This window comes from Acomys minous (assembly GCF_964271855.1).
Source record: "Acomys minous genome assembly, chromosome: 7".
NCBI classification, from domain to species: Eukaryota; Metazoa; Chordata; class Mammalia; order Rodentia; family Muridae; genus Acomys; species Acomys minous.
Window position 1 is genome coordinate 47,937,891 of NC_140488.1, and position 24,084 is coordinate 47,961,974.

The 24,084-nt window shown below is 43.8% G+C and overlaps 1 protein-coding gene across 2 annotated transcripts in view; it reads right to left on the bottom strand.

The window, feature by feature from the left end:
* Positions 1 to 209: 209 nt before the first annotated feature.
* LOC311602347 (uncharacterized protein) overlaps positions 210 to 24,084 on the bottom strand; it is a 70,625-nt gene continuing 46,750 nt past the window's right edge. The window contains exons 10-13 of one of the 2 annotated variants that reach the window (XM_084790287.1): positions 18,636 to 18,751; positions 2,574 to 2,730; positions 1,290 to 1,437; positions 210 to 331 (exon numbers count right to left, since the gene is read on the bottom strand). In XM_084790287.1, coding sequence (XP_084646413.1) covers positions 1,322 to 1,437; positions 2,574 to 2,730; positions 18,636 to 18,751 — 389 coding nt within the window. In that variant the 3' untranslated portion in view covers positions 210 to 331; positions 1,290 to 1,321. Of the gene's footprint in view, positions 332 to 1,289; positions 1,438 to 2,560; positions 2,731 to 18,635; positions 18,752 to 24,084 lie in introns of those variants that run through there. The other variant, XM_084790288.1, reaches the window with a different exon arrangement.

The window sequence follows — 24,084 nt, forward strand, 5'->3', positions numbered from 1 at the left end:
AAGTCTGTGAAGGGACCTGAGTGCCTAATATAAAAGGTGATGTTAGCTAGGGCAAGTGTTCTAGAACTTTCTAGAACAGGTAAAGTTTAAGGAGCACTTACATGGGTTCTTTGTCAATCCTCAGAACCCTGTGACAGTCATAGTCCTCTTGATGTAGAAGCAAGACCCAACTCCTGAGTGACTCTAAGGAAGGTTGGTCTATAAGAAGAGCAGAGCCTGTCATCTCTATACTCCTAAAAAGGGAGATATGTCCTCCTGAGCTTGTCCTGTGGTTCTTTGTCTTGAGGTAAAAGACAACAGAAGGGGGAAACTGAGCAGAACCTAAACTTTTCTGTGGAAGAAGAGAACAGATACTGTGTTATGGACTTCTCTTGGGATTGTGATCTCCCACATGTTTCCAGCTGATTCCACTGGCGTCCAGAATTGTAGTGTATGAGGCTGGTCCTAGAATAAATCATTTGCTCTTATATAAGTCCTTGTACCTGTGTCTTGCAGAACAGGAAAGTAGTAGCTTCCCAGGGCAGACAGGACTAAGGCCATGACTGATGGTTGAGGGTCATAAGACCCATGCCTTTCCCAGGCCTGCCCCCCCCCCCCCAGACACAGACTCTGCCTGCCATAGAAGTGCAGCTGTAGGATCTTCCTTATACTGATGGTCCTGGAGAAGGGGTGTGATGGCAAAAAGAACTGTCCCTAAACTTTGGGCATTCCGATGCAGGGCATGAGAAAGATGATCCTTACGGCTCAAATGGCCAAGGCAGATGTGTGGACAGGGAAAGTTGCTTGGACTGAGTTTTCTTATGTATCTCATCCATTCTTAACTATATCTCTAGGACTGTCTATACTACTCAGGAGAAAATAATTCCCCAGTAAACTCCCAGACGCCAGCCAACTTGTCTACCACGGTCTCCTGAGGCCTCCTTTCTCCTTTCCATGATCTCTATTGTCTTACGCTTTATGTTATCTCTGTTCTCTTTCTCTTGTCCCTGCCTCTCTACCTTCTTCCCTTTCTCACGCCTCACTAGCGGGGAAGATCGTCCTGTTTTTTGCATTGCTCTTATGCCAATGGGTAGGAAAGGTGCTCAGCCAGGTGATTACATCACACTCTCCCTGGTGCCCTGAGGTTCCCAGTTGCCTTGGTCTAATGTATTGCACTTGCTCTGTCCATCTGACAGTCTGTCTGCACACTCCCTCTGCATCCTTCTTCTACACTCTCCCTACAGTCCTTAGAGGACTTCTTTCAGGTCTTCAAGAAGCCCCCCGACCCCATAAAACTCCATCCACCCTACCCGTGTTTGTAATTCTGTTTTTATTGGGTCTCCTAAGTGTGCTGAACAAAATGCTCTCCATTCCAGCGGGGCTTCTGCAATGCCCAAAAATTCCTCCAGAGGGCACCAACAGCCTTCATGGTTCCACTCTGCTCCCTGCTTTGGAGGCCTGTGAGGAAGAACAAAGCAGGATTGTATTACACTAGAGAAGTGTGCCTCAAGCACTTTCAGTAGGACCACCAGAGAATCTGAGCCCCCTTGATCATAGCTTAATTTAGTTGTGCAACTGTCTTCATTAACTATAAAACATTTGGATATTACCTCCATTCTCTCCTCTTATCATCCCATAACACCAGAACCTTGAAGGCCAGAAAGCATGTTTTCTTTGCTCCACTAAACTCGGACATCCAGAAAAATACAATGACTTTCTCCATAAAAACTAGCAAAGCACACAGGTACCTAATCTGGCGATTCAGTGCTTCATGTCCACTTAGAAGATGAAAAAGGAAACAGGGAAGGCACAGTACCAATGAGTTCCCAGGCTCAACTGGTGGTATTTGAGGATCTGGAGCTGATGTTTCTCTTGTCCCACCCAAGACCATGTCATCACATGCCAAATTGGGAAAAACGAGTGGCTGGTTTTACAGTTGTTTCCAGTCCTGACCCAGAAGGCTGGCAGAGTGGCAGGCAATGTGTAAAGTCCTGTGTATTTGCCGATAGGACTTTCCACACCCAACTTTGTGCCGATTGGCTTGGCCATGCCTTTCTGGCCAAGAGAACTGAAGGCTGAGGGCCAGAGATGTTGCATTCTTTGATCAGGCACAGTGTGTGTTGCGGGGCGGGGGAGGTAGAGGGTGCTACTCTTCTGGTAATTTAAAGAGTAATGCAAGGATGGACACAGGGATGACTGGTAAACTGTGTCTATTTATCAGAGACAGATGCTAATGGCTTGGGATAGATTAAAGAAAAGAGCTTAAAAGCCAAAACATTCAGACAAATAAACTCAGGAAAAAAGCACCCAAGGAATGCCAAATAGCCAGTAGCACTGTGGAGCAACCAGCTGTCCATGTAACCCACTTAGAATCCTAAAAACTTGGCTGGCTTCGCTAGGGGAGCCCCTATAGAGAGGGGGCATATATGTGAGCTCTAGCAACAGCAGAAATAACATTATTTCTGTTGTTGTCAGTGTTCACCTAACTCTAGGGGGACACATTTTGGTTTTTCCACTTGAGTAACAGGGTACAGAGAAGCAGGTTCCCCAGGGCCACCTAATAGGCAAAAGACAAAACTACCTTTAGAAAATACCTCTGTCCAGATTCACTGCTTGGAACTTGCTGGTGCAATTGTTTTGCTCTGAAAGAATGCTTGAATACAGAGCCTCTTCCTTCAGCAAGACTAGCCAAGGGGAGGATGGGCAGGCTTCTCGGGCTGCTGTGGCCCAAGCTTCTAACCCTTCATATGCCTGAAAGCAAAGCATGGAGTGAATGTTCAGAAAGCAGTGGTTTTTTTTTAATCTAACTAGTTGGATTTGAGATAAGCGGGAGTCAGAGGAGAGCATGTGCCAGCAGAGAAGGTTGGCGGGCTTGTCAGATGTGAGCGTAACACCAGGACTGACTGTGAGTACGTGGCTAGAGATCCAACTCCAAGCCTCAGTCTTCTAGGCTGACTCCTAAGCTGCATCTCCAGCTGTGAGGCTGCTTCTTAAAGACTCTTTACTTTAGAAAATTTTATGGCCAAATGTCACAAGCCCTGAGATTTTCCCATGCTGAAAAAATGTAGTAACAAGATTCAGTGAACTAGTATCTGCCCAATTTTGATAATTACTACAACTGCAAGAGAACACGAAGGTTTAATCTGCTGTTTTCTCTACTTTGTGTATGATTCAAATATGAAGTCAGAAAAGGAAGAGTCGTTACAGTTAAAAATCAGACTAAGCCAGAAACAAAAAGGAGACCATTCCCAAGGGGGATGTCTATTTCTGGAAGGGTGCCCTAGCCTGGTAAAGTGTGGCTGCTTTGGAGAAAGGGGTGGGGATTTGGAGATAACAGGAAGCCTTTTTAACTCTATGCTCTTTTAAAAAATATTTTATTGATTTATTCATATTACATCTCAATGGTTATCCCATCCCTTGTATCCTCCCATTCCTCCCTCCCTCCCATTTTTCCCTTTCTCCTCTCCCCTATGTCTGTGACTGAGGGGGACCTCCACCCCTGTATATGCTCATAGGGTATCAAGTCTCTTCTTGGTAGCCTGCTATCCTTCCTCTGAGTGCCACCAGGCCTCCCCATCCAGGGGACGTGGTGAAAGTCAGACCCCACTCTCCACTCAACTGTGGAGAATGTCCTGTCCATTGGCTAGATCTGGGTCGGGGTCCCATGTTTACTGCATGTATTGTCCTTGGCTGGTGCCATAGTTTGAGCAGAACCCCTGGGCCCAGATCTGCTCGTCATAATGTTCTTCTTGCAGGTTTCTAGGATCATTAGCTCTATGCTCTTTAGCCCGGCACTAGTTGGTAATTAGATGTATTTCCAGGCTACCTTATTAAAATTTTCCTCTGAAAACTCCTTCATACAGCAGTCCATCCATCACTCAAGTCTTTCCCACTGATTTCAGGTAGCCCACAGCACAATGGTTTGGCTGGCCTCCACTGTCCCACTTATCATTCCCCCTGCCCACACCCATATACTGATACACAGCCGATAAGGATGCTATTGTGAGTAGGAGGTCTCAGAAAACACTATTAGGGTACAGCTGCTTGGGAAAGGAATGGCTGCCCTAGCTCTGCTTCCTGTGGCAGAAAGTATGCACACATACTGTCCAAAAAGCCCTTCACCCAGGAAGTACCCTGGCAGAGGCACAGAGCCTGTCTGCCACGCTACGGGTCCCACCAGCCCTGAAGGCTGCACATGGCCCTTGAAGGATCACCTCTAGCAGTTGCCTAGACATCCTCTTGATCCCACAGCCCTGGGCAGTCTCTTTGTTGTTGTTGTTTTTGTTTTTCCAGACAGGTCTCTCTGTGTAGCCTTGGCTGTCCTGGACTCGCTTTGTAGACCAGGCTGGTCTCAAACTCACAGCGATCCACCTGCCTCTGCCTCCCAAGTGCTGGGATTAAAGGCGTGTGCCACCACCGCCCGGCTGCCCTGGGCAGTCTTTACAGAGATCAGCCTACCTGTCCAGGTACAGTGAAGGCAATAATAGAATTTGTTGGGCCTTTCAGAGAAACAAAGGCAAGCATCTGGCTGCATAGCCAGCTGAAGGATCACTCCAAGCTGTGACCCTACAACTTCAAGTTGAGGTGCTAAGGAGCAGACCGCCTAATTTTGAAGCTAAGGTACCTGTTCTAGGAAACTAGGCCAACAGACAGAACTAAGAAGCAGGGGAAACTGCAGGCAGCACAGTACTCCCTGCTGAGAGCTAAATGCCTCAGGTAAGTGCATGTCACGCTGCTGGAGCTCAGGGCAAGTGGGCCCCCACAGACAGCCCTTTCTTTCCTGTCCCCCTCTCATGCCCCAGCTGTCCGAGGAGCTGATTTGCCCAGAAGCTGGTACCTAAGTGACAGTTATAAGCTGGCACAGGGAAAGACAAGAACGCCTCTGTCTCCAGGTAGGACGGGGCAGACTTTGGCCTATGTTGAGCTCTCCCACTCTCCCAACGACTGCTGCTCAAAGAACTTCACTCCTGTCGGCTTTTCTTTGTGAAACCAGGCAGAAGATGAGGGGCCCTGGGCCCCGGAGCTGAACTCACCTCATGGGCCTGCTGAGTTGATGGCCAGCCCCTGAATCAGGAGGTGCTAATATATGCTCTCTGCTGGCCTAGCTTTTGAGGTCGTGTGCATTCTGAGCCTCAAGGGAAAATGTTTTCTTTTTTAAAAGTGCAATTGTCAAAAACTGCAAAGTCTAAGAAGTGTTCCTCTTGGAGGACTCGCCAAAGGGGGCCTTACCTACTCCTTGGGTTACCCTTTTAAAATCCTTCAGAATTTGGAAGGCATTGCAATCTTTTCCACAGACTGAATCCAGAAGGGTTGGAAGGATTTCAAAGAGTACAATGGTAGCAGTTCCCTGTAGCGTCTCTTGCATGCCTGAAGCTCAACTATCAGAAAAAAAAAAACACACAAACAAAACCTTACCAGAATGCACTTTGACTGTGGCCTGGTCCTATAAAGTCTATTCAGTACATTGCTTAAGAGACCTTAGAGGGTCTGCCCTGAGTTCCAGCAACATGACATGCACCTTAGAGGGATCGATTAAGGAAGAGCCACCAGACCTAAGCCTAAAGTACCCCATCTTGGGGTTAGGAGCTGTTCTATTGTCCTCAAATTTCCATAAAAAGAAGAATAAGAGAGATGGCAGTAGGACTGGATCTTGCTGTACTTGGAGAAACTGTCTTTTCTTGTTGGGCTAACAGTCATCCTCTCTCCATGATAACTGGACAAAGACAAAGATCTTTGAATGGGAGCATTGGAGATTTGAGCGAGATAGCAAGTGGCCTTCCACAGGGTCAGAGGTAGAGTCTAGTGATTCCAAACCTAGATTCTGGAGCTGAAGATGGAGCACAGCGACCAACTGCTTGTCAAGCATAGTGAAGCTCTTGGTTCAGTATTTTTACACAAACCAAACATAATTCCAGCACCTTTCCTTCATACCATCCATAGTTTTGGTTAGTAAGCCCTGCCAGGGCTAGCTTATCTACTCTAGGACAGTAGGCAATGGTTGAGCCTCTTAGTCTTTGCTTTTTATTCCTAAGAAGATATAATCATAGGGGTGAAGTAGAGATAAAAGTGTTTTTGCTATGACCCCAAGTGTGGGATCGGAACGGTCTTGTGAGAACAGGTGAGGTTAATCCACTAGAAGACAAACCACCTCAGCAGGAGCTTGATTGTTGCCAGCTGAAAAGACCCCATGAACAAACTGTGGGAGGAGATATATAAATGAGCCCAAAACTGGAGGTGGGGCCTTTGGAGACTTGGGATAGTTTTGGCTGTTCATTGCTCTACTTCAAGAAGCTCCTAGAGAGAACCACTTGAGGGAAGGCTTTGGGGCTCCAGGCTCCTGCTGAGGTTCTGGGTTCTGGTTACTCCAGGTTCCAGCAGAAGAAATCCTGCTGATTACGCCAGGAGAATCATTCCTCAGAACTGATATCCTTACGGTTTTGTTATTCTTTAATCCTCTTTTCCTATTGGTTAGTCGGGTTATAAGGGACATATGCTTGGTTAATAAGTTCATAATAAAATATATTGGTTAAGAAAACTGAGCCTACATAATAGGGGTGACCTCATATGGTTACTAACTTCAGATCTCACGATACATCTTCTTTCTATTGTTATATTTTTGTTTGTTTCAAGGCAGATTTCTCTGTGTTCTGGCTGTCCTAGAACCCACTCTATACACCAGGGTGGACTTGAACTCACAGAGATCTGCCAACTTCTGTCTCCTGGATGCTTCTGGGATTAAAGGCATGTACCACCACTACCCTGTATTTCTATTATTATTATATTACTCAGGAATCGCTTGATAAACAACAAGTAGCAGAGGCTGGACTTTCGTGGCCTCTGGCACCAACACTTTCAGATCCAGGACTCCTAGAGGCCCTCCCCCCAACTTCCTATCTTTAAAACAATTAGGAAATGTGCTTGGTAGAAATACTGAAAAGTCTTGGCACTCACTTAGCAGTTTCACAATTCATTTTTCCCCCAAAGTCTCCAGCTCTTCTAAGTTTAAACCCATCACCAGGGGCCAATTTGTCAGCAAGAAAACTATTTCCCAAGATGCAGGTCTCTCACTGTGAAAACTAGTTACATCCTGAGGAACCTGAGACAGGTTTGTTAGCCTCCACCAGTGCAGGAGAACTACCCAAACTCTGCTTTTGACGCGGATGTCTCAAGAGTTGCCAGTCTTCACAGGTTACAAGGATCCCTGTGCTAAGGCTACTATATGGGACATCTCCAAAGTCCCCATCGCTCCACTCTTTAAACATTATATCCAGACAGAACAGGCTTGACAGATTAAATGCACAATGCACAATTGGATTTGTATTCCACATAAACTGAATGATTGTTTAATATGTGTGTCCTAACTGCTGGATGGAACATGTGCACATTTTAAAAAGCCCATTGTTTATCCAAAAGTCAAATGTAACTGGTTATCTTTTGATTTGCTAATCTGGCAATCCTACATGTCAGGGCAGTCAGCTGGAGAGTTGCTAAGGAAGCATCCAACAAAAAACACAGTTCCCTATAGACAGATGCTCTACTCTAAGTTCCAGCCCCAGTTCCTTCACCTGATGGCCCTGCCCTGGGCCTCTCAGTCCTACACTAATCTAGGGAAAGCTCATCTGGGGTAAGAGAAATGGAGATGGTCACTGAGATAGGCTACACAATGCTTGGGACTTGAGGCTTTGTGGTTAACCAAGTTGGGTTCCTAACCCACGCCATCTTAGGAACCCACTCCAGCTTAGGCCACAGCACAGCACAGTAAGTGGCAACTCTTGTTAATTCTTAGATCCTGACATTGCTCCCATTGCCCCCTCCCCATTCTTGGCTTGCACCCAACATTTTGTCAGACACTGGAGGAAGTCTAGAAAAATGGGATGGTTTGTAGATGTAGCACTTGTCAAGAAAGAGCTTAGGACTTCATTTGGAAAGGCTATTAGAAATGCTGAACCAAATGGAGATCCAGATACCACTGACAGAGAGGAGCGAGACTGCTGGGCCCTGCGCTTACATGAACACTTCAGCAGAAGTAAGTACAGGATCAGTCCGTCTTTTAGAACTCAAATAAAGTTGGCCCAAGTCCCCACCTTTACCCTTGACAGGAATGTTTAGTGTCTTCTGTAGAGATTTCTTGGAAATCTTAAGGGCTCAGAATCCTATGTGGTTCAGGATTGGGGCTTCTAGTAAACTTTCAGATTCCACAGCTCATCTTCTATTTATTTTTTTGTCAGATGACAAGAACCATCAGGAACATTGTTCTCTGACTTATAATTTTTAAAAACCCATTTGTAGGGGCTGGAGAGATGGCTCAGAGGTTAAGAGCACTGATTGCTCTTCCAAAGGTCCTGAGTTCAATTTCCAGCAACCACATGCTGGCTCACAACCATCTATTATGAGATCTGGTGCCCTCTTTTGGTGGGCAGGCACATATGCAGACAGAATACTGTATACATAATAAATAAATAAATAAATAAATCTTAAAAAAAAAACCCATTCGTATGAAGGCTTTTGTAACTGACATATTAAAAGTGTTTATAGTGTGGAGGAGGCATATGTTATAACAATATAAACAATTAAAAACTACAATTACTATACATTTCATTGTCACTTGAACTTTCTCTGTAAACTCCAATATCTATCTATGGATTCATTCCTTTTCCTCCCTCTTGTCTCTCATTTTTTTGTTTTTTCCCTGGATCACCACCAATCCATGCTCACTTCTTGATGAATAACATCTTAGCTCCATATGTACTATATTCCACTCCTTTTCACCAGATTCCTCCGCCCATTATTTTGAGACAGTCTCTCCTTTTTTTTCTTTTGACAGTTGGCCTGGGACTTAAGATCTTTCTGCCTCAGTTCCCCCAAGTGCTGCAATTACAGACGTGCACTCCCATACCCCAAGGAAGAAATTCCTTAAGCAAAAGTTTGATGTGAGCTGAGGAAATAAGCATGTTTCTATTATAGCACTCTGGCACAATCATCATCAATATTGATCCAGCAACAGATGAGGCAGGGTTGCTTTACCTACTTCACAATGAACAAAGTGAAGCTTCTGAAGTAGTCCTGGGAGACCTAGAATTCAACCCTAGCTCTTTCAAGTCTAGTATTTTATCCATTACTCAAGGAAGATGCTGTAGAAAAAGTATTTCAGAAAATACTAAATTATGTATTAAAGGCAACTAGAGAAAAACAGATCAGAGATGGTAGGGGGAAAGATGCTCCTAGGTAGGGAGATTCTTTGTGAGAGAAAAGAGTTTACCTGCTGTAGGCTATAACCTCTTTCTCTGGCCAGCTTCAAGAGCCAGCACTGCAAAACTCTCTGTAAACAACAAATCCCATCCCTACAGAGTCACTAGGTCACAATATTCCTGAGGTGTTCCATGTAGATGCCATCTTAAATATGGTCTAATGATCATACCTTTGTATGCTTTGCAGACAAATTTGTCTCAAGGTCTCACAGCAGTCTAAGGTGGGTGCTATTCCTATGTATAATTAACAGAAGAAATAGCAGCATCAGAGAACTCAAGTGACATGGTCCATCTAGTTAGTGGTCACAGAAGCCTGGCTGCTGGCTGCTTGCTTTTACATGCACATGTGTCAATGAGCATCAGTCAAAGATCATGAGGAATACATGTGGAGTGGCTAAAGCTAAAGGCAGCTTTGTCATGCACTGTGGCAAATGAAAACACCCTACTGTCACCCACTGTGTGCATTCACTCCCAAGAAGCAAGAAATTCAGCTGTGTCAAGCACAAATGTACTACTAGTGATCTCTGGCTGGGAGGCATTGATACAAATGGGGGTTGATCAATACTCACTTGAACTATCCTTACCTTAGACCCAGACCTTTCATTTAGTGATCAAAGGGTTTCATGTTTAGGGTTTAAGGAGGACACTGAGACAGCCTGTCCTTTTTATTCACGATTTATGAGAAAAGATAGTAACGCCACTGACAGACAGAAGTTTGCCAGTGGACTCTGAGGAGACATCAGCCCCAAACGGTGGAGGAGGAGTCCCTCCTGCACTTTTCACTGGAAGTGGGCCATGAAGGAAATGGAAAAGTTTCCCCTTTCTCTCTGAAATGGCCATCACTGGGGTAATCAATAAGTGCCCAGTTAAAGAATGTTATGTGCACAGTAAACATCTTTCATAGCTATTATAACCCTAGCTACCAGTGACCACACTTGAAATTCTTTCTATCTGCCTCTTTGAGATGACAGTCTGCCCACATGTTTAGGGGGGGGACGGTGTCTAAGTTCACATTCAATGGAACTTTGATGTCTCACTGAAGCCCTTCAATGTAGTTAACATGAATAATATTTTCATTTAATATTAGTTATATTCAAACATAACTAAAACCTTAAGATTATAACCTATTTTTCTTATATATATTTGTGTATATATAAATACATACATATAAAGGTATTGAAATTATTCATTTCCTATACATTTTACAGGAACAAATTGCCAAAAGAGTAAAATTTCAACTTGGGTCACATTTACAAACAGTAACTAAACTATTTGATACCCAGCTTAGTTGTGGTGCCTTTCTCACCATGCATGTCTTTCTGGGTCTGGGTAAACTCACTCAGGATGATCATTTCTAGTTCCATCTATTTGCCCACAAATTTCAGGATTTCCTTGTTTTTAATAGTTGAGTAGTCCTTTTACCTCCTGAACCTTTTCTACAGATCCTGAAGTCATTTTAAAAAGTCCTTACTAGTAAACCAAAATTAATACACATGTAGATATTGTTCACTCTGAATGACTTGCTGATGTTAGCTATAAATCTGTCTTAAGGTATATAGGACTTATATCTTGTCCCTTATTGTAGAATCCTAATTTTACTTCTCTGCAGTGCTTGAGGGAGAAATGTCCCTGGTAGGCTCACATCTTTGAAGACTTGATCCACTATTGGTGGCACTATTTGAGAGAGGTTATGGAGCATTTGGAAGTGGAGACTTATTGGAAGAAGAGCATCACTGGAGGCAGATTTTGATGGTTTGTAGCCTCACCTCACTGTTAGCTCCCTGCTTCCCAGATGTGGACGAAACTGTAAGCAGGTGGCTTTCTGCTCTTGCCAGCATGACACCCCTTCCCCACCATTATGGATTCTAGCCATCTGGAACCATAAGCCAAAGTCAACTTTCCCTTCTTTAAGTTGCTTTTGGTCAAGGTATTGTCTCACAGCAACAGAAAAGTAACTAGTACCTCTTCCTGACTTCAGAATAATAAAATCATTAAAATATTTCCTATGCATAAGCTATCTATGGGTTTTCTAAAGTGGCCATTTAGGTGACACAATGATTTAGCATTTTACCCTACTATAAAAGAATGAATAAAAAGATAATTAGGTTTATCCAAGCTTCTCTTTGGATTAAGTCCAACTATTAAAAGAATTTTGTCATAATACTTAGTATCAAATAATCTGAGGAAAGCAGAATTCTTCAATCAGATATAAGTAAAGTGTGCAAATAAAAGTTTATTTCAGTGGCCGTAGGTCTTCCTTCCACCTGAGAGAAGTCGGGATGCCACAGCAGCATGTAGCCAGTGGGAAACGCTGGTAAAGATTTACCCGCCGCTGTAGAAGGCCTGTGTATATAATGTGAAAGAGCTGCTCTCAACCTTTCTCCCGACCCTCTTAGAGACTTTTTGGCTGAATCTGGACATCTAGCTGTAGAGATTGGCGACACAGGGTAGAGGTAGGAAATCACGTGTGTACTCAGTCATCTTTAAAACAAGAAACATCATAGACATGTCTTCTAGAAGTGACTTTGAAATGGAATTGTTTAGGCCGCCTCTAGAAAGACCGCAGGAGCGACACTTGTCCTTCTTTGTTCAGTAGACCCAGCAGAAGGAAGAGGTCTGCAGGCAGACTGGTCGCGTGAAGAAGACGTCTTTTTTATTAAATTCTAACTATTGTATTGTGTATGCATTCTGTTCCTCATTTCTTACTCCCACCCTGTGTTTGTGTGTCTGAAAAGCCAAGATCTTTTTGAAACATCTTTCTAGATGCTCTGAAGTGCCTGACATATTTTATAATTAGTAGTAAACCATTATGTAAATATGTTTTTTGTTGGGATTCACCTGAAATATTGTTTGGGGAGGAATACATAAACCTCTCCTGAGTTGACCACATTGTGTTTGTGTGGAGGAAATGCAGAGCTCTGAGCCCCTGTGCTCCATGGGTGGAAGAGGAACCACAGACCATCGTGTTTTGCTTTGCCGTGTACATAGTATATATAAAGGACAAAGGAGTCCTAATTTACAACATCTAGTCACTCCAGGTGTTAAAGAGGTTGCCAGTGTGTGACAAAGTAGAGTTAGTAGAACAGTACGTTTTGTCCTTTTTGTAATTTTTTAAATTACTCTTGTTACATCTGTGCCGTTCACTGGACATGCTGTAGTAAATATCACTTTGTAAATATCTTTTTTGCTAAAATTCTTTTGGGAGTGGAATTATAGGAGCCCCCTGAGCAGTACTGTCTGTACTTGCTGAGTGGCTTAGAGGAGGTGCTGGGAGGCAGCAACAAAGGTCATGTAGCAGTTTCTGACTATAGCCTTTCTTAGGTGTGTGCAGTTTATTCACTGCACTGAACGTATGCTGGGAAACCAAAGTGCAAACATCTAGTCTTTAATCTTTGAAGTACATAATAGACTTTGGTGTGGTAATGCATGCCTTAACTTCTAGGCTGAGGCAGGTGAATCTCTGGGTTCCAGGCCAGCCAGGACTACCTATGCTTTGTCTCCAAATAGTAAGGAAATGTGAATAACAGACTGGTAGGGTGGCTCAGCCTGCAAAGACGCTTGCCACCTACTGGGACCTGAGTTTGATCTCCAGGATCCACATGCTAGAAGGAGAAAACGGATTCTGTCATCTTTTAGCCTCCACACAAATGCAACGGCTCTCACTAATTCATATACGTAAAAAATGCACAGCATGGTAAAAATAGAGGTTGACACCACCTTCAAGGACTGTTTTGTGTCTCATATGGATGGTTACACTGGGGAAATGGAATTGTTAAACTTGGTCTTTGAGCAGATGCTGTTACCAGGTGGTGGAGGTGAGCTGGGGGAAGGAATAGTGCTCAGAAAAAGGCACTGTACCGGCTGGCGCGGGTTGTCTAGCCATCGTTATGGTGTGCATTCAGTTATTGGTGCCAGGCATTAGAGGGTAAGTCCCAGTGCCCAAAGGATGTCAGAAGTAGCTGCTAGCCTGTTAGGAGGGCTGTTTTCTTGCCTTGGCCTTTGTTAATCCTCTCCCTAGCATCTGCACACTGAGAGTAGTGTAGAGAAGAGGATGGCTGAGGGAAGGGGTTTTGCTAGAGCCCCCACATCCAGAGGACAGTTTACAGCTGTATCCAGGAGGTCGTATGTGCATTTCTGGTAAAACACTCATGTTTATAAATGTTCTAAAGGACAGCATATGGTTAAAAGGATAGTTGATATGGTAGAATTGACAGAAAAGGTTCCTTTTAAACATAGAACTGTTAAACCATGTCTGGACTGTGTGAGTTAATTCATGTTGCTAGGCTGACTGTGGAGGGGCAGAGAGCAGCTCCCAGGGCAAGACCTGCATGCAGCCCTGTATTGAGACTGACATCTTAGCCTTTAATCCCAGCAGAGGCAAAGGCAGGGAGATTGATGTGAGTTCAAGGCCAGCCTGGTCTACAAAGTGAGTTCCAGAACAGCCAAGGCTACAGAGAAACCCTGTCTGGAAAAACCAAAAAAAGAAAGACTGACTGGCATCCTGAGAGCCCCTGCCACAGGCACATCTTCCAGATACTCCATAGGAATACACTTATTGGATGGGAACACCCTTTCTTCCTCATATGTTAGCATACAGATCTGATGATAAATTTAAGAAAGCTGTTGCTTTGTGTTTCCTTGTAAGCTGAGCACTGAGAGAATGCGGAATTTAAATTGTAACTTTGCCAATACGTCTATCTAGAGGCCTGCTGCCATTTTTGTCTTCTATGAAATTTTTGCCAAGGAAGACAGGATTGCAATTTTGTCTGACAGATTGAGATGGCATGGTGTATTCTTGGGAATCAAAATGCTCATGTAGTGTGGAGTTTTTAGTTGGCGAATATTCACGATGTGGGGGAAAGCATGGCACATGCTATATAATCTCAATTACCCAAGTGTATGTACAAGTTGCAGAATCTAGGACACACTAGCTGAGCTACTTGTGACAGGGTGGCTTAGTTCTTGGATTCTTGTGTTTTGTTTCCTGTAATGCACGTATTAAAAAATAAAAAATACTTTAAAAGCTTAAAAAATAAAATTACCAAATTTTATATTATAATATAAAATGCCCAATTACCCCAAAGTGAGGCACACATGGGATTCTTTCAGAACTCCCAAAAGGGAGGCCAAATTTCCTTTTCATGCCCACCATACAAGCTGTCAATCTCACAGCAAGAATAACACAACTGAAAGAAATGATTACCACTGACCCCTAATAACATTTACTCATAATTAGCATTCTACTATAAAAGCATAACAAACTATTCTAAACAACTCACAATCTATGATTTTTTTATGACTAGTCATATTATCCTCCCTAACATGGATTTCATCTTAACTAGTCAAGGGAATCTTATGTTGTAACAAGTAATTGCCTATATGCTAGGAGGCAAACAAAATCACTAATCATTTCATTTCTGAAAACTGCTAGTAATAAACTACGAACTGCCCAGTTTCAAATGCTGCCACATACCCACTGTCTTCTGAGCGGGCTCACCATCTCATCCTGCCGCATACGGAACAGAAGAAACTAACGATGTTCTTAGTACAGGCCATGCTCTCTAAACAAAACCTTGGTGGTGCTGAAAGCCTGTCTATGATTGATTCAGGTCCAGCAGTCTGACCATGCTTGTCCTTGGCAAAAAGCGAGTAACTATGAAACAAACAGCCCCTAAACCGAGAACCTGCCCTGGTCCTCCCAGTTGGCCCCTGCCAAGCAAAGTCAACAGAATGTTAACATCAGATAAAGCCATGGTCTGGGACCATGAAAGAAAGAGACTATGGTACAACCAGATCTGAATGCAGACAAAATACAAACAATGTTTAAACCATAGACATGACTGAACTTGCCACTATCCTCACTAAAATGAACTGCTGCTCCTTTATTTTTGCTTTCATATTTCTCCTTACAGCAATTTATTACTAAAATGCCTTATTATAGAAATACTTGCTTGCTGAATGGAGGATTCAGGAGGATTCCTTCAGCTCATCAGCCTGCCAGCCTAACAGAATCAATAAGCTCTAGGTTCAATAAGAAACCCTGTCTCAAAAGCTAAGGTCTGGAGAGTTGCTTCAGTAGGTAAAGTGCTTTCTGTGCAAACCTGAAGACCTGTTTGCCCCAAAGGCAAAGCCAGGCATGGTAATACATGCATATAACTCTAGCACTATGGAACAGAGACAGGAGAATCCCTGAGGCTTACTGACCAGCCACACTAGACAAAATTGTCAGCTTCAGTTCAAGCGAGAGCGCCTGTCTCAGAGATTAAGGCATCAAAGCAATTGAAGAAGATATCCTCACCTTAGCTGCTGGCCTCCATACACATCTGTGTGGGTGAGCATACTCATGTACCTGTGCATACCACATATACATACATGCATGTGTGTGCTGGAACACAGATACACAGACACACACACACAGACACACACACACACAAATGTATAACATGGACTGTGATCTAGGAAGACATCCGGTGCCAACCTCTGACCTTCATATACACATGTGCACACGTGCACATCCATGCATACATACAAAAACATAAAGTGCTGATATACACAAGGAGGGAGGTAGAAGAGGGGGGCATGCTTTGAGACCCTGCTTCTTGAAAGCATCCAATCTAGAGCAAAGCTTCCATAGGCCTTTCTCACTATTACATTAGGACAAATCCTATGACAGTCCTAACACCATTTAATAAGGTATAATCTACTCCCTTGTTGCAATGAATAACACATATATCATCTCACTTTTATTGCTCCCATTTTATAGATAATAAAATGAGGCCCCAAATTTAAATCACTTCTCCAAACTATTCAGCAAATAAAGTAAGAAACTCATGCATTAATATAAGATTTTCTCTTTGTACTGGCAACATTGCCCTTAAAACGGCACATAAGTATGCCAGGCAGTGGTGGTGCATGCCTTTAAACCCAGCCCTCAGGAGGCAGAGGCAGGCAGATCTCTGTGGGTTCAAGGTCAGCCTGGTCTACCCTGTCTTGAAAAACCAACCAACCAACCAACCAAACAAACAAAAACACATAAGTAGAAATTCTATTATGTTCCTGGCAGTTCTTTGAAAGAAAATTCCACTTTATGACAAGTTACCTCTTAAGCTCTTATTACACATCCCTGGCCTTGCCAGGAGCTGGAAAGACGGCTTGGTGGTTAAGAGCACATATGGCTCTTCCAGGACTCAAGTTCAGGTCCCAGTACTCACATCAGGTGGCTCACCACTTCCTGTAACTGCTATTCTTGAGTATTATCACACCCTTCTTTCTTCTGTGGGTACCTGAGCTGTTCCATATGCACCCATATGTTTTCTTTAATTAAATAATAAAAATATTTTTAAAAGACCATCCTTAGCAATTTTAAATGCTCAAATTAGTCTCAATCACAGTAGTAGGTCATTAAATTGTGCCTGTATGTACATCCAAGATATGAAACCAGGTGAGGTATTCATATGCCAAAAACGTGGTATATATACACAATGGAATTATATTCAGTAGTGGAAAAATGAAATTACAACATCTGAAGGAAATGTAGGCTACTTCAGAACATATTAAATAAAATAAGTCAGTGTAAAAACACAAATGTTGCATATTTTCTCCATATGCAGAATTAAGGTTTGAATATATAATACTGATAAAGTCTGCATTTAAAAAAAAAAAAGTACCTCCTGCCGGGGTGGTGGTGGTGGCACATACCTTTAATTCCAGCACTCGGGAGGCAGAGGCAGGGATCGCTGTGAGTTCGAGGCCAGCCTGGACTACAAAGGGAGTCTAGGACAGCCAAGGCTACACAGAGAAACCCTGTCTCGAAAAACCAAAACAAACAAACAAACAAAGAAGTACCTCCTTCCTCCTTTTCCAAATATATATATATATATATTCAGGACATAGAAACTGAAAAAGAACTATAAGAGGGGAGAAAGAGAACTAAATGGAGGAAGAGGAAAAAACAAAAGAGGGTAATGGAATGTATGTGACATTAAGAAGTGAAAGGGAGGGCCTTGAGAATGGACAGGGATGAGCAATGGGAGAGGATAGGTAGGGAGGGCAGCGGGGACAAGTAAGAATAAAACAATAATATTTATTAGAAAGATGTCACAATGAAACCTATTTTTGTATGCTAACCAATAAGTACACAAAAGGAAATGGTGTGTGTGCATGTATTTGTGCGTGCGTGTGTGCGTGTGTGCGTGCGTGCCCACGCTTACATGCATTCACATGTGTATTATGGTTTCTGATGCACTGTGATATGTGGCCTGATTTCTTCTGGGGTTTCACCCAGTTAATAAACTCATTGTGACTGTATTTGCAGAGTACAAAAACAGGGAGAGCTCTCTCTCATTTTCAGGTCTCTTTGAGGCTCATGCTGATAGAGGTTAGGAGCTCTGCAGCCTTGGTGAGGCTGCTGCTAGCTCAGCACAGGACTTTCCAGGGAGACTGAAGGGAGGGGCCAGCGCTCCTGCTGCAGAATGTCTAGTAAGTGCTGATGGAGAACAATTACAGCTAGTCTTGCAACAAGGATGGAGTGAGTTCTCACTGCTGTCAGCCTCTTGCCCATTTTGTTTGAGACACAAGAACGGGGGGGGGGTAGGGTGGGGAGGGCGGACCCACACTTAGGAAGCAGTGGAAGACATGACTTCTGCTCTAAGGAACTGACTGTAGACTCCCTGCAATGGGTAACATTTTCTCTTCTGCCTTTCCCAACTGGGAACAAGTATAGCAATACTGAAGAAAGCTCTTGGTGAGAGGGAGGGGGCATGTGCTGGCTGATGCTGGCATGAAGCCTGGCCATGTCAGGACTCACTGACCTAGGATAACTACAGTGCACAAAAGCTTCCATGGTTGGGGAGGAACACAGGGAGAGAACAAAGTGAGTTCAGCAGAGCCTTAGGGGCAGCAATCTAATATGTGCACTAGGAGGATGGGGAGGTGGTGCCTAGAGGCTGCATTCATTAAATCCACTTCATTTTGATCCTTCTTTAGTTTGGATTGGCTAGGTAAGCAGGGGACGAATCACATTAAAAGGGAAGTGAAGCTGCCCCAGCCACCCATGCTTCCAGGTGTTAGGAGAGAGGCTACGGTCTGGAGTCTGGAAGGGGAACCATTGGATCAAATTATTTCAGATACAGGGGATCCTTCTTAGGACTCAGGTGACACAGTGCTGCCGTGGACTCCCTATGAGCACAATCAGGACCTTCCCATAAAGGCCAGGGGTTGTGCTAGGTAGTTCTCACATGGAGAGGTTATAGGGATCCTCTCCTCAGAAGACCATAGACGAGGACAGTTCCTTGGCGTGGCTTTTTTTTTTATTAAACAATCAGAGAGCACCATAGACAGAGGAGAGGCATGGGATAGGCAGGATGATCCACATGTTCCAGAGCTTTTACCCTCCAGACTTCACCTCACAGATTCCAGTGCAGGGCTGACGTTGTCCATCTGGACTACTAGTCTATTGTTCCTCTCACAGCCACCAAATACAGCCACCATTCTGGTTTCTGCTCCTTCCAGTGGAAAGCTCCAACCTTGACAAAGACACAATTCTTCATTGTCCTTCTCCAGCAGCCCCAACTATGTAGTTTGTATTATTTTTAAGTGCTTTTCTTTAGTATTCATAATGCATACAAATGTGTTTTGATCCGCCAACCCCAAATTCCATCCCCTCTAACTCCTCTCCTATCCCTTCTACCACTTTCCCTCCCAGCTGCAGTCACTAAAAAAAAAAGCAATAGCCACTGAATTCAGGTAGTGCTGCTGTATGTAGGGCTCGCATCCCTACGGATACATGGGTCTTCCTCAGCAGACATCCAGTTGTCAGTAGCTTCTCAGCTAGGGGTGGGGCCTCATGAGACCCTCCTTCATCCATGCTGGGATTTTGGCTGGCTTCATCTTGTGAACTAATTACATTTTAAAATAGGAACCTAGGTTGGACATGTTAATACTTGCCTTTAGTCCCAGCACTTGGGAGACAGAGAAAGGTAGATCTCTGTGAGTTCAAGGCCAGCCTGGTCTACATAGACCATTCCAGTACAGAGTTGCGTAGTGAGATCCTGTCTCAAAGAAGAAGGGGAGGGGGAAAAAAAGAACCTCTCTCCACCTGCCCTCCAAACAAGATAATGAATAAGAAAGAAGTTATCCATTACAAACCAATGAAAACATCCCCAAAGCACTGATACATTTTATTAGGGCCATCACTGGAGGGAGGAAATATTCCCAAAGGTTTGGAGAATGACATTTCCACTGAATAGGGAAAGGTTGGACTCCCTTGCAAAGTGCAGCTGGCTTGTCTTCAGAATGTGAGTAGAGGTACTTCAATCCCGTGCAGCCCGCAGAGTGGCTGTATGTCCCGGTTACCTTGAACTGTCAACTTGGCACAGCCTAGAGTCACACCTGAGAAGGTGGTCTCAATCCATGTATTTCCCAGATCAGACTGGCTTGTGGGCATGGTTATGGGGGACAGTCTTGATTGATGATCGATTGATATAGGAAGACCCAGCCTAATGTAGGCCAAAGGATTTTGGGCTGTATATCCCCCAGTAAAACAAAATCACAGCCCAGACAGGAAGCCATTGAAGAGAACTCTTAAAAATTGTGATAAGGATGCTGAAGTGTAGCTCTCCAAAACTGATGGTTTCTGGCAGTGGTGTGGGTGGCGAAGGGCAGTTTTCTTTAAGGGGATGGCCACTGGGACTTGGACTATGCTCTGGTGAATATATGGGCAATACAAATTGGACTTGGTTTTCTTCTTCTTTTGGTGGTGGGTGGGTCACAAGCAGGGTAGAGCTGGAAGACTGGGAAGTGAATTTGATCTATATGTTGGAAAAAGCTAACTAAGGTGGGTGTGTGAGGAAGCCATCATGCAGCATTCCTCCAAGGTCTCTCTGCCTTGCTTCCCTGGCTCTGAGTGCCCTAGCTAAAGGAACACTGCTGTGTTGAATAGCCTTCAAGTTCATGCTGGGAGTCCTGTTCTGATTTCCCTCAGTGACAGATTATGACCAAGGTGTAAACAAACAAAACAAAACATAACAAAAAAAATCCCAAAACTTTCCACTTCTAAGTTGTTTTCTGCTCAGAGTGTTTGTCACCACAACAGAGTTGAAACTGGCATGGTATGCCTCCTCCAAATTTTGTCTCACCAGTTGGCAGAATTCAGGGTGCACAGTAAAGAACCTCAAAGATCTCAAACATGTCCAAGCAATACTATTGGAAGAGCCTGGGCCCAGAATGACTGTGTAGACTAAAGCCCAGCACACTACCCCATCTCTTTCCTCTGTAAGCAGCACTGGACTGTGACTAGGCTGTGAAATCTATTGTTTTTAAAATTATCTATATTAACTGTAGGCCCGGCTAGCAAGCAATCAAGACACACACACTTGGTATATTTTAAAATAGCCTTGGTTAACCTGGGGCAGGGCAGATATCTATCCTCTAAACTACTGCCCATAGTAGGGCAGGCATGGGATCCCTGTCTCAATCTCATATCATTTGTTTCTAATAACTTATATCAAGCTACCTCCCATCCATAAGCCCAAATACTTGTTAATGTTTTTTATCTGGGCTGGATTTTCCAGCCATGTGCTTTTCCTCCAGCTAACCCATGGCGGCCTTTCTCTCTTTACTTTAGGTCTCTCTCCTCCTTCCTGGTGGCGGTCTTCTTCCCAGAATTCCTCTCTCTCAGCCCTACCTATCTCCTCTGCCCTGCTCAGGTGGGATGGCTTTTTATTAAGCAAAAGGTGGGTCAGAGACAACAAGCAGTAATTAGCACTAAAATACATCAGGCCATCCCCCAACAGAAATCACTACAGACTGTACTAAACCACTAAATGGGTGTTACTTGTTACAATATTTATCCTGTTCTACTGTGACCAATGCAATCAAGACTTTTTTTTCTGTAGTTTCTCCTGGGAGAAAAGCTTTTGAAGTGTTTATGTACTCTGAGGAATGGCAGTGTAGCATAGTGAGCGCCAGATTTCAAGTCAGACAGAACTATATTCAAATCTCAATGCACAGCAACTGTGTAATACTGGGTGATTTACTGAATTTGTGTTGTCCTATTTCAAAGTGAAAATGTTAATGTCCAACTCACAGAGCTGGTGGAAAGACTGAATGAGATCGTATGCAGAAAGTGCCCAGCACATAGCAGATGCTCACTTGAAGAGCAACAATTATCATTACTGGGAAGCCCTGATACACTATGTGAGGCTCAATAATACCAAGGTCTCATAAAAAAAAATAGTAGTTTCTGTAGTTCCTTCCCAAACCCTGGTAACAAAGTGATTGGCTTGGCATACACTTGTCCCAATTACCACCTTCCCAGCTTCCCCCTGGTTAGTGTCTTTTAAGCAGTATCTTTCTTTACCTCATCCTAGTTGATGCTCAGTGTTCCATCCTCCTCATGTTCCAATCAATACAAAAGATACAAGCAAAGCTACAGTCTACTTAGTCAGTTCCTGCCTCCTTAGAAGGCTCTGTGGGGTAAATCTGGTCTCTCTCTAGACTTAGGCTGTCAGCTCCACGTTCTCTGAGATGACTCCTATGGGTGGAATAGGCCAGGGCTCTATTGCTCCCTCTCTACCCTCAGTGTTCAATTTCATGCTGTCATCATTGCTCAGAGATCAGCTGTGGACTGTTTACGTGTCAGCCGACACAATGCCACTGAACATTCTGAAAGGCATCCCCAAGCACTCTGCAAAGAGCAGAACTTACAACTAGTGCAGGCTCAGAGCTTGAGGGCAATTCTGGTGGCAAGGGAATCATCAATTGAGGGTGCTACATGGCCAATGTGGACAGTGGTACAAAAGATTGAATCCATACTTGCCTATCCATTCCTGAAAGAGAGTAAAATATTTATTTTCTTGTCTCTTAAGAATTTTTATTTAAGCGTTATGTTTTAAAAACGTAACTTATTAAATCATCCCTATCCCCTATTATACCTCCCATCCTCCTATCAGTCTTTTCTCTTAACTTCCTGTGCTCTTTTTAAAGAACACATAGTGTTGCCAGTATGTGGGTGGGTAACTGGCCATCTATGGGAGCATGCCATTTGTTGTGCTGCTGAGGATCCAACCTAAGGTGTCTTGCATACTAGGCAAGTGCTGCACCACTGCACTATAACTACAGCCATAAACATGTTTTGTGCAAGCCGTCTAGTTCTAGTCCCCAATACTTTCCCAATTTCTCCCCACCCAACACACACACACACAAAAGGTCAGCTATTTTTAATTCTCAGTTTCTCAAAGTTGGCCTGGATCTCTTATCTGTTTTTCCTCTTCTCTCTATATTGGTGTTAGCATTGATTTGAAGCTTTTGCATTCCCGTAGGCTCTGGGCTGGTAAACCTCTTGAGTAAAGCAACTACTTTGTTTGAACTATACTGGTAGCTAGTGTCATAGAGCTTGTTCTTACTGAGGAAAGAGACAGCTTCTCACTTCCTGCAGGCAATGACCACCTCCCTACCTTAAACCACCCCCTGCTTTTTCCTGTAAGTCTTACAGACCCTTCCACAATTGAGACTATTATGTGCTCTGTGCAGAGAAGTTCCTCAAAAAATGACAGTATTGGAGCTGGCCCAGAAAACACTTCTTAGAGATCCCCACAGCTTCGATGCTGATCACACTGGGTTGCAGCTGAGGTTCTGATGCACAGACAGAAACCTTTAGGAGTTGTCATGGTCCTTCATCTGGGCAGGAATGTGTCTAATGGGAGCTCTTAGAGCTTGGAATTTAGAAACAAATTCTCCTGAGCCTCACCCTTAGAAGGCAGACTCAAATTACTTAAATCCAAGGAAAGCTATATAAATATTGTTATATTTCCTAATTTAAAGGCAGAGGTAACTGAGGCTGTATGAGGTTATATAGCCAGGAGGACATAAAACATTGTTCACTTAACTATTCTGCCTCTAAAGCCTACATCCCTTACCACTAGGTCCATCACCGGACTAAAATGCCCCTCCTGGGCCCTCTACCTTTTGAGTTAGTTTTAGTCCTTTACTCAGGAATGTATCCCACTTCCCAGAGGCATCATCCACTTCAGAGAGAGCCCTACAATTTACCCTGGTAGGGTTCTGGAACAGTGTGGCCTTAGGGGCACAGGGAAGCCCCAATCAGGAATGTGAGAAGGACCAGGAAATAAAAGAAGGGAAGGAAGCAAATCAAGTATCTGGAGAAAGAAGCAGTTAGCAAGGTAACTGGAAAGCAGAAAGAAACCTCATCTCGCCCTAGGCTATCAGCAGCTGACCCCACTTTCCCCACATGCAAGTACATGCACATTATCACATGTGCATGCTGCTGTGCTCAATTATTCCAGCAGAAGAGCTACCAGAGAAGAGAGTGCTTGTTAGCAGAGGAACATCGTGCCAGATGAGCCCTCCAGCTCTGCTTCTGAAAGAAGCTAGAGCGTTGGGGGCTGGGTGGCCTGCAGAACTCCTGGAGCTCAGAGAACACCTCCGGTGAGGGCAGATGCTGAGAAAACCATCAGCTGCTCAGCAGGACTGGCTCATTCGAGACACTATGTGTAGAACTTCAAAGGGAGCCTGGTACACTTCTATTATGGTACCCTAAGTCGGGCTCCATAGGTATACCCAGAAGAAGTCCTAATCCTTCTTGACTCTGTTTATCCTGTTCAGTCCCCATCAGTTCTGCAAGCTTTCATTCCACTGTGTAAATGCTCACACTTTAGTGATCCCCCAGTTCTTGCAGAATAAGATAGCTTAACAGTAAACCATCCCCATGTTCCTCTTTCAATGGCGCACCATTTTGTATTTGGAATCTGTATGTCACATACTATTAGCCATCTTTGCAATTGACACTCTTTCTGAAGCTCTTACTTCCACAGGCACGCTGTTTTGCATGTACTACATG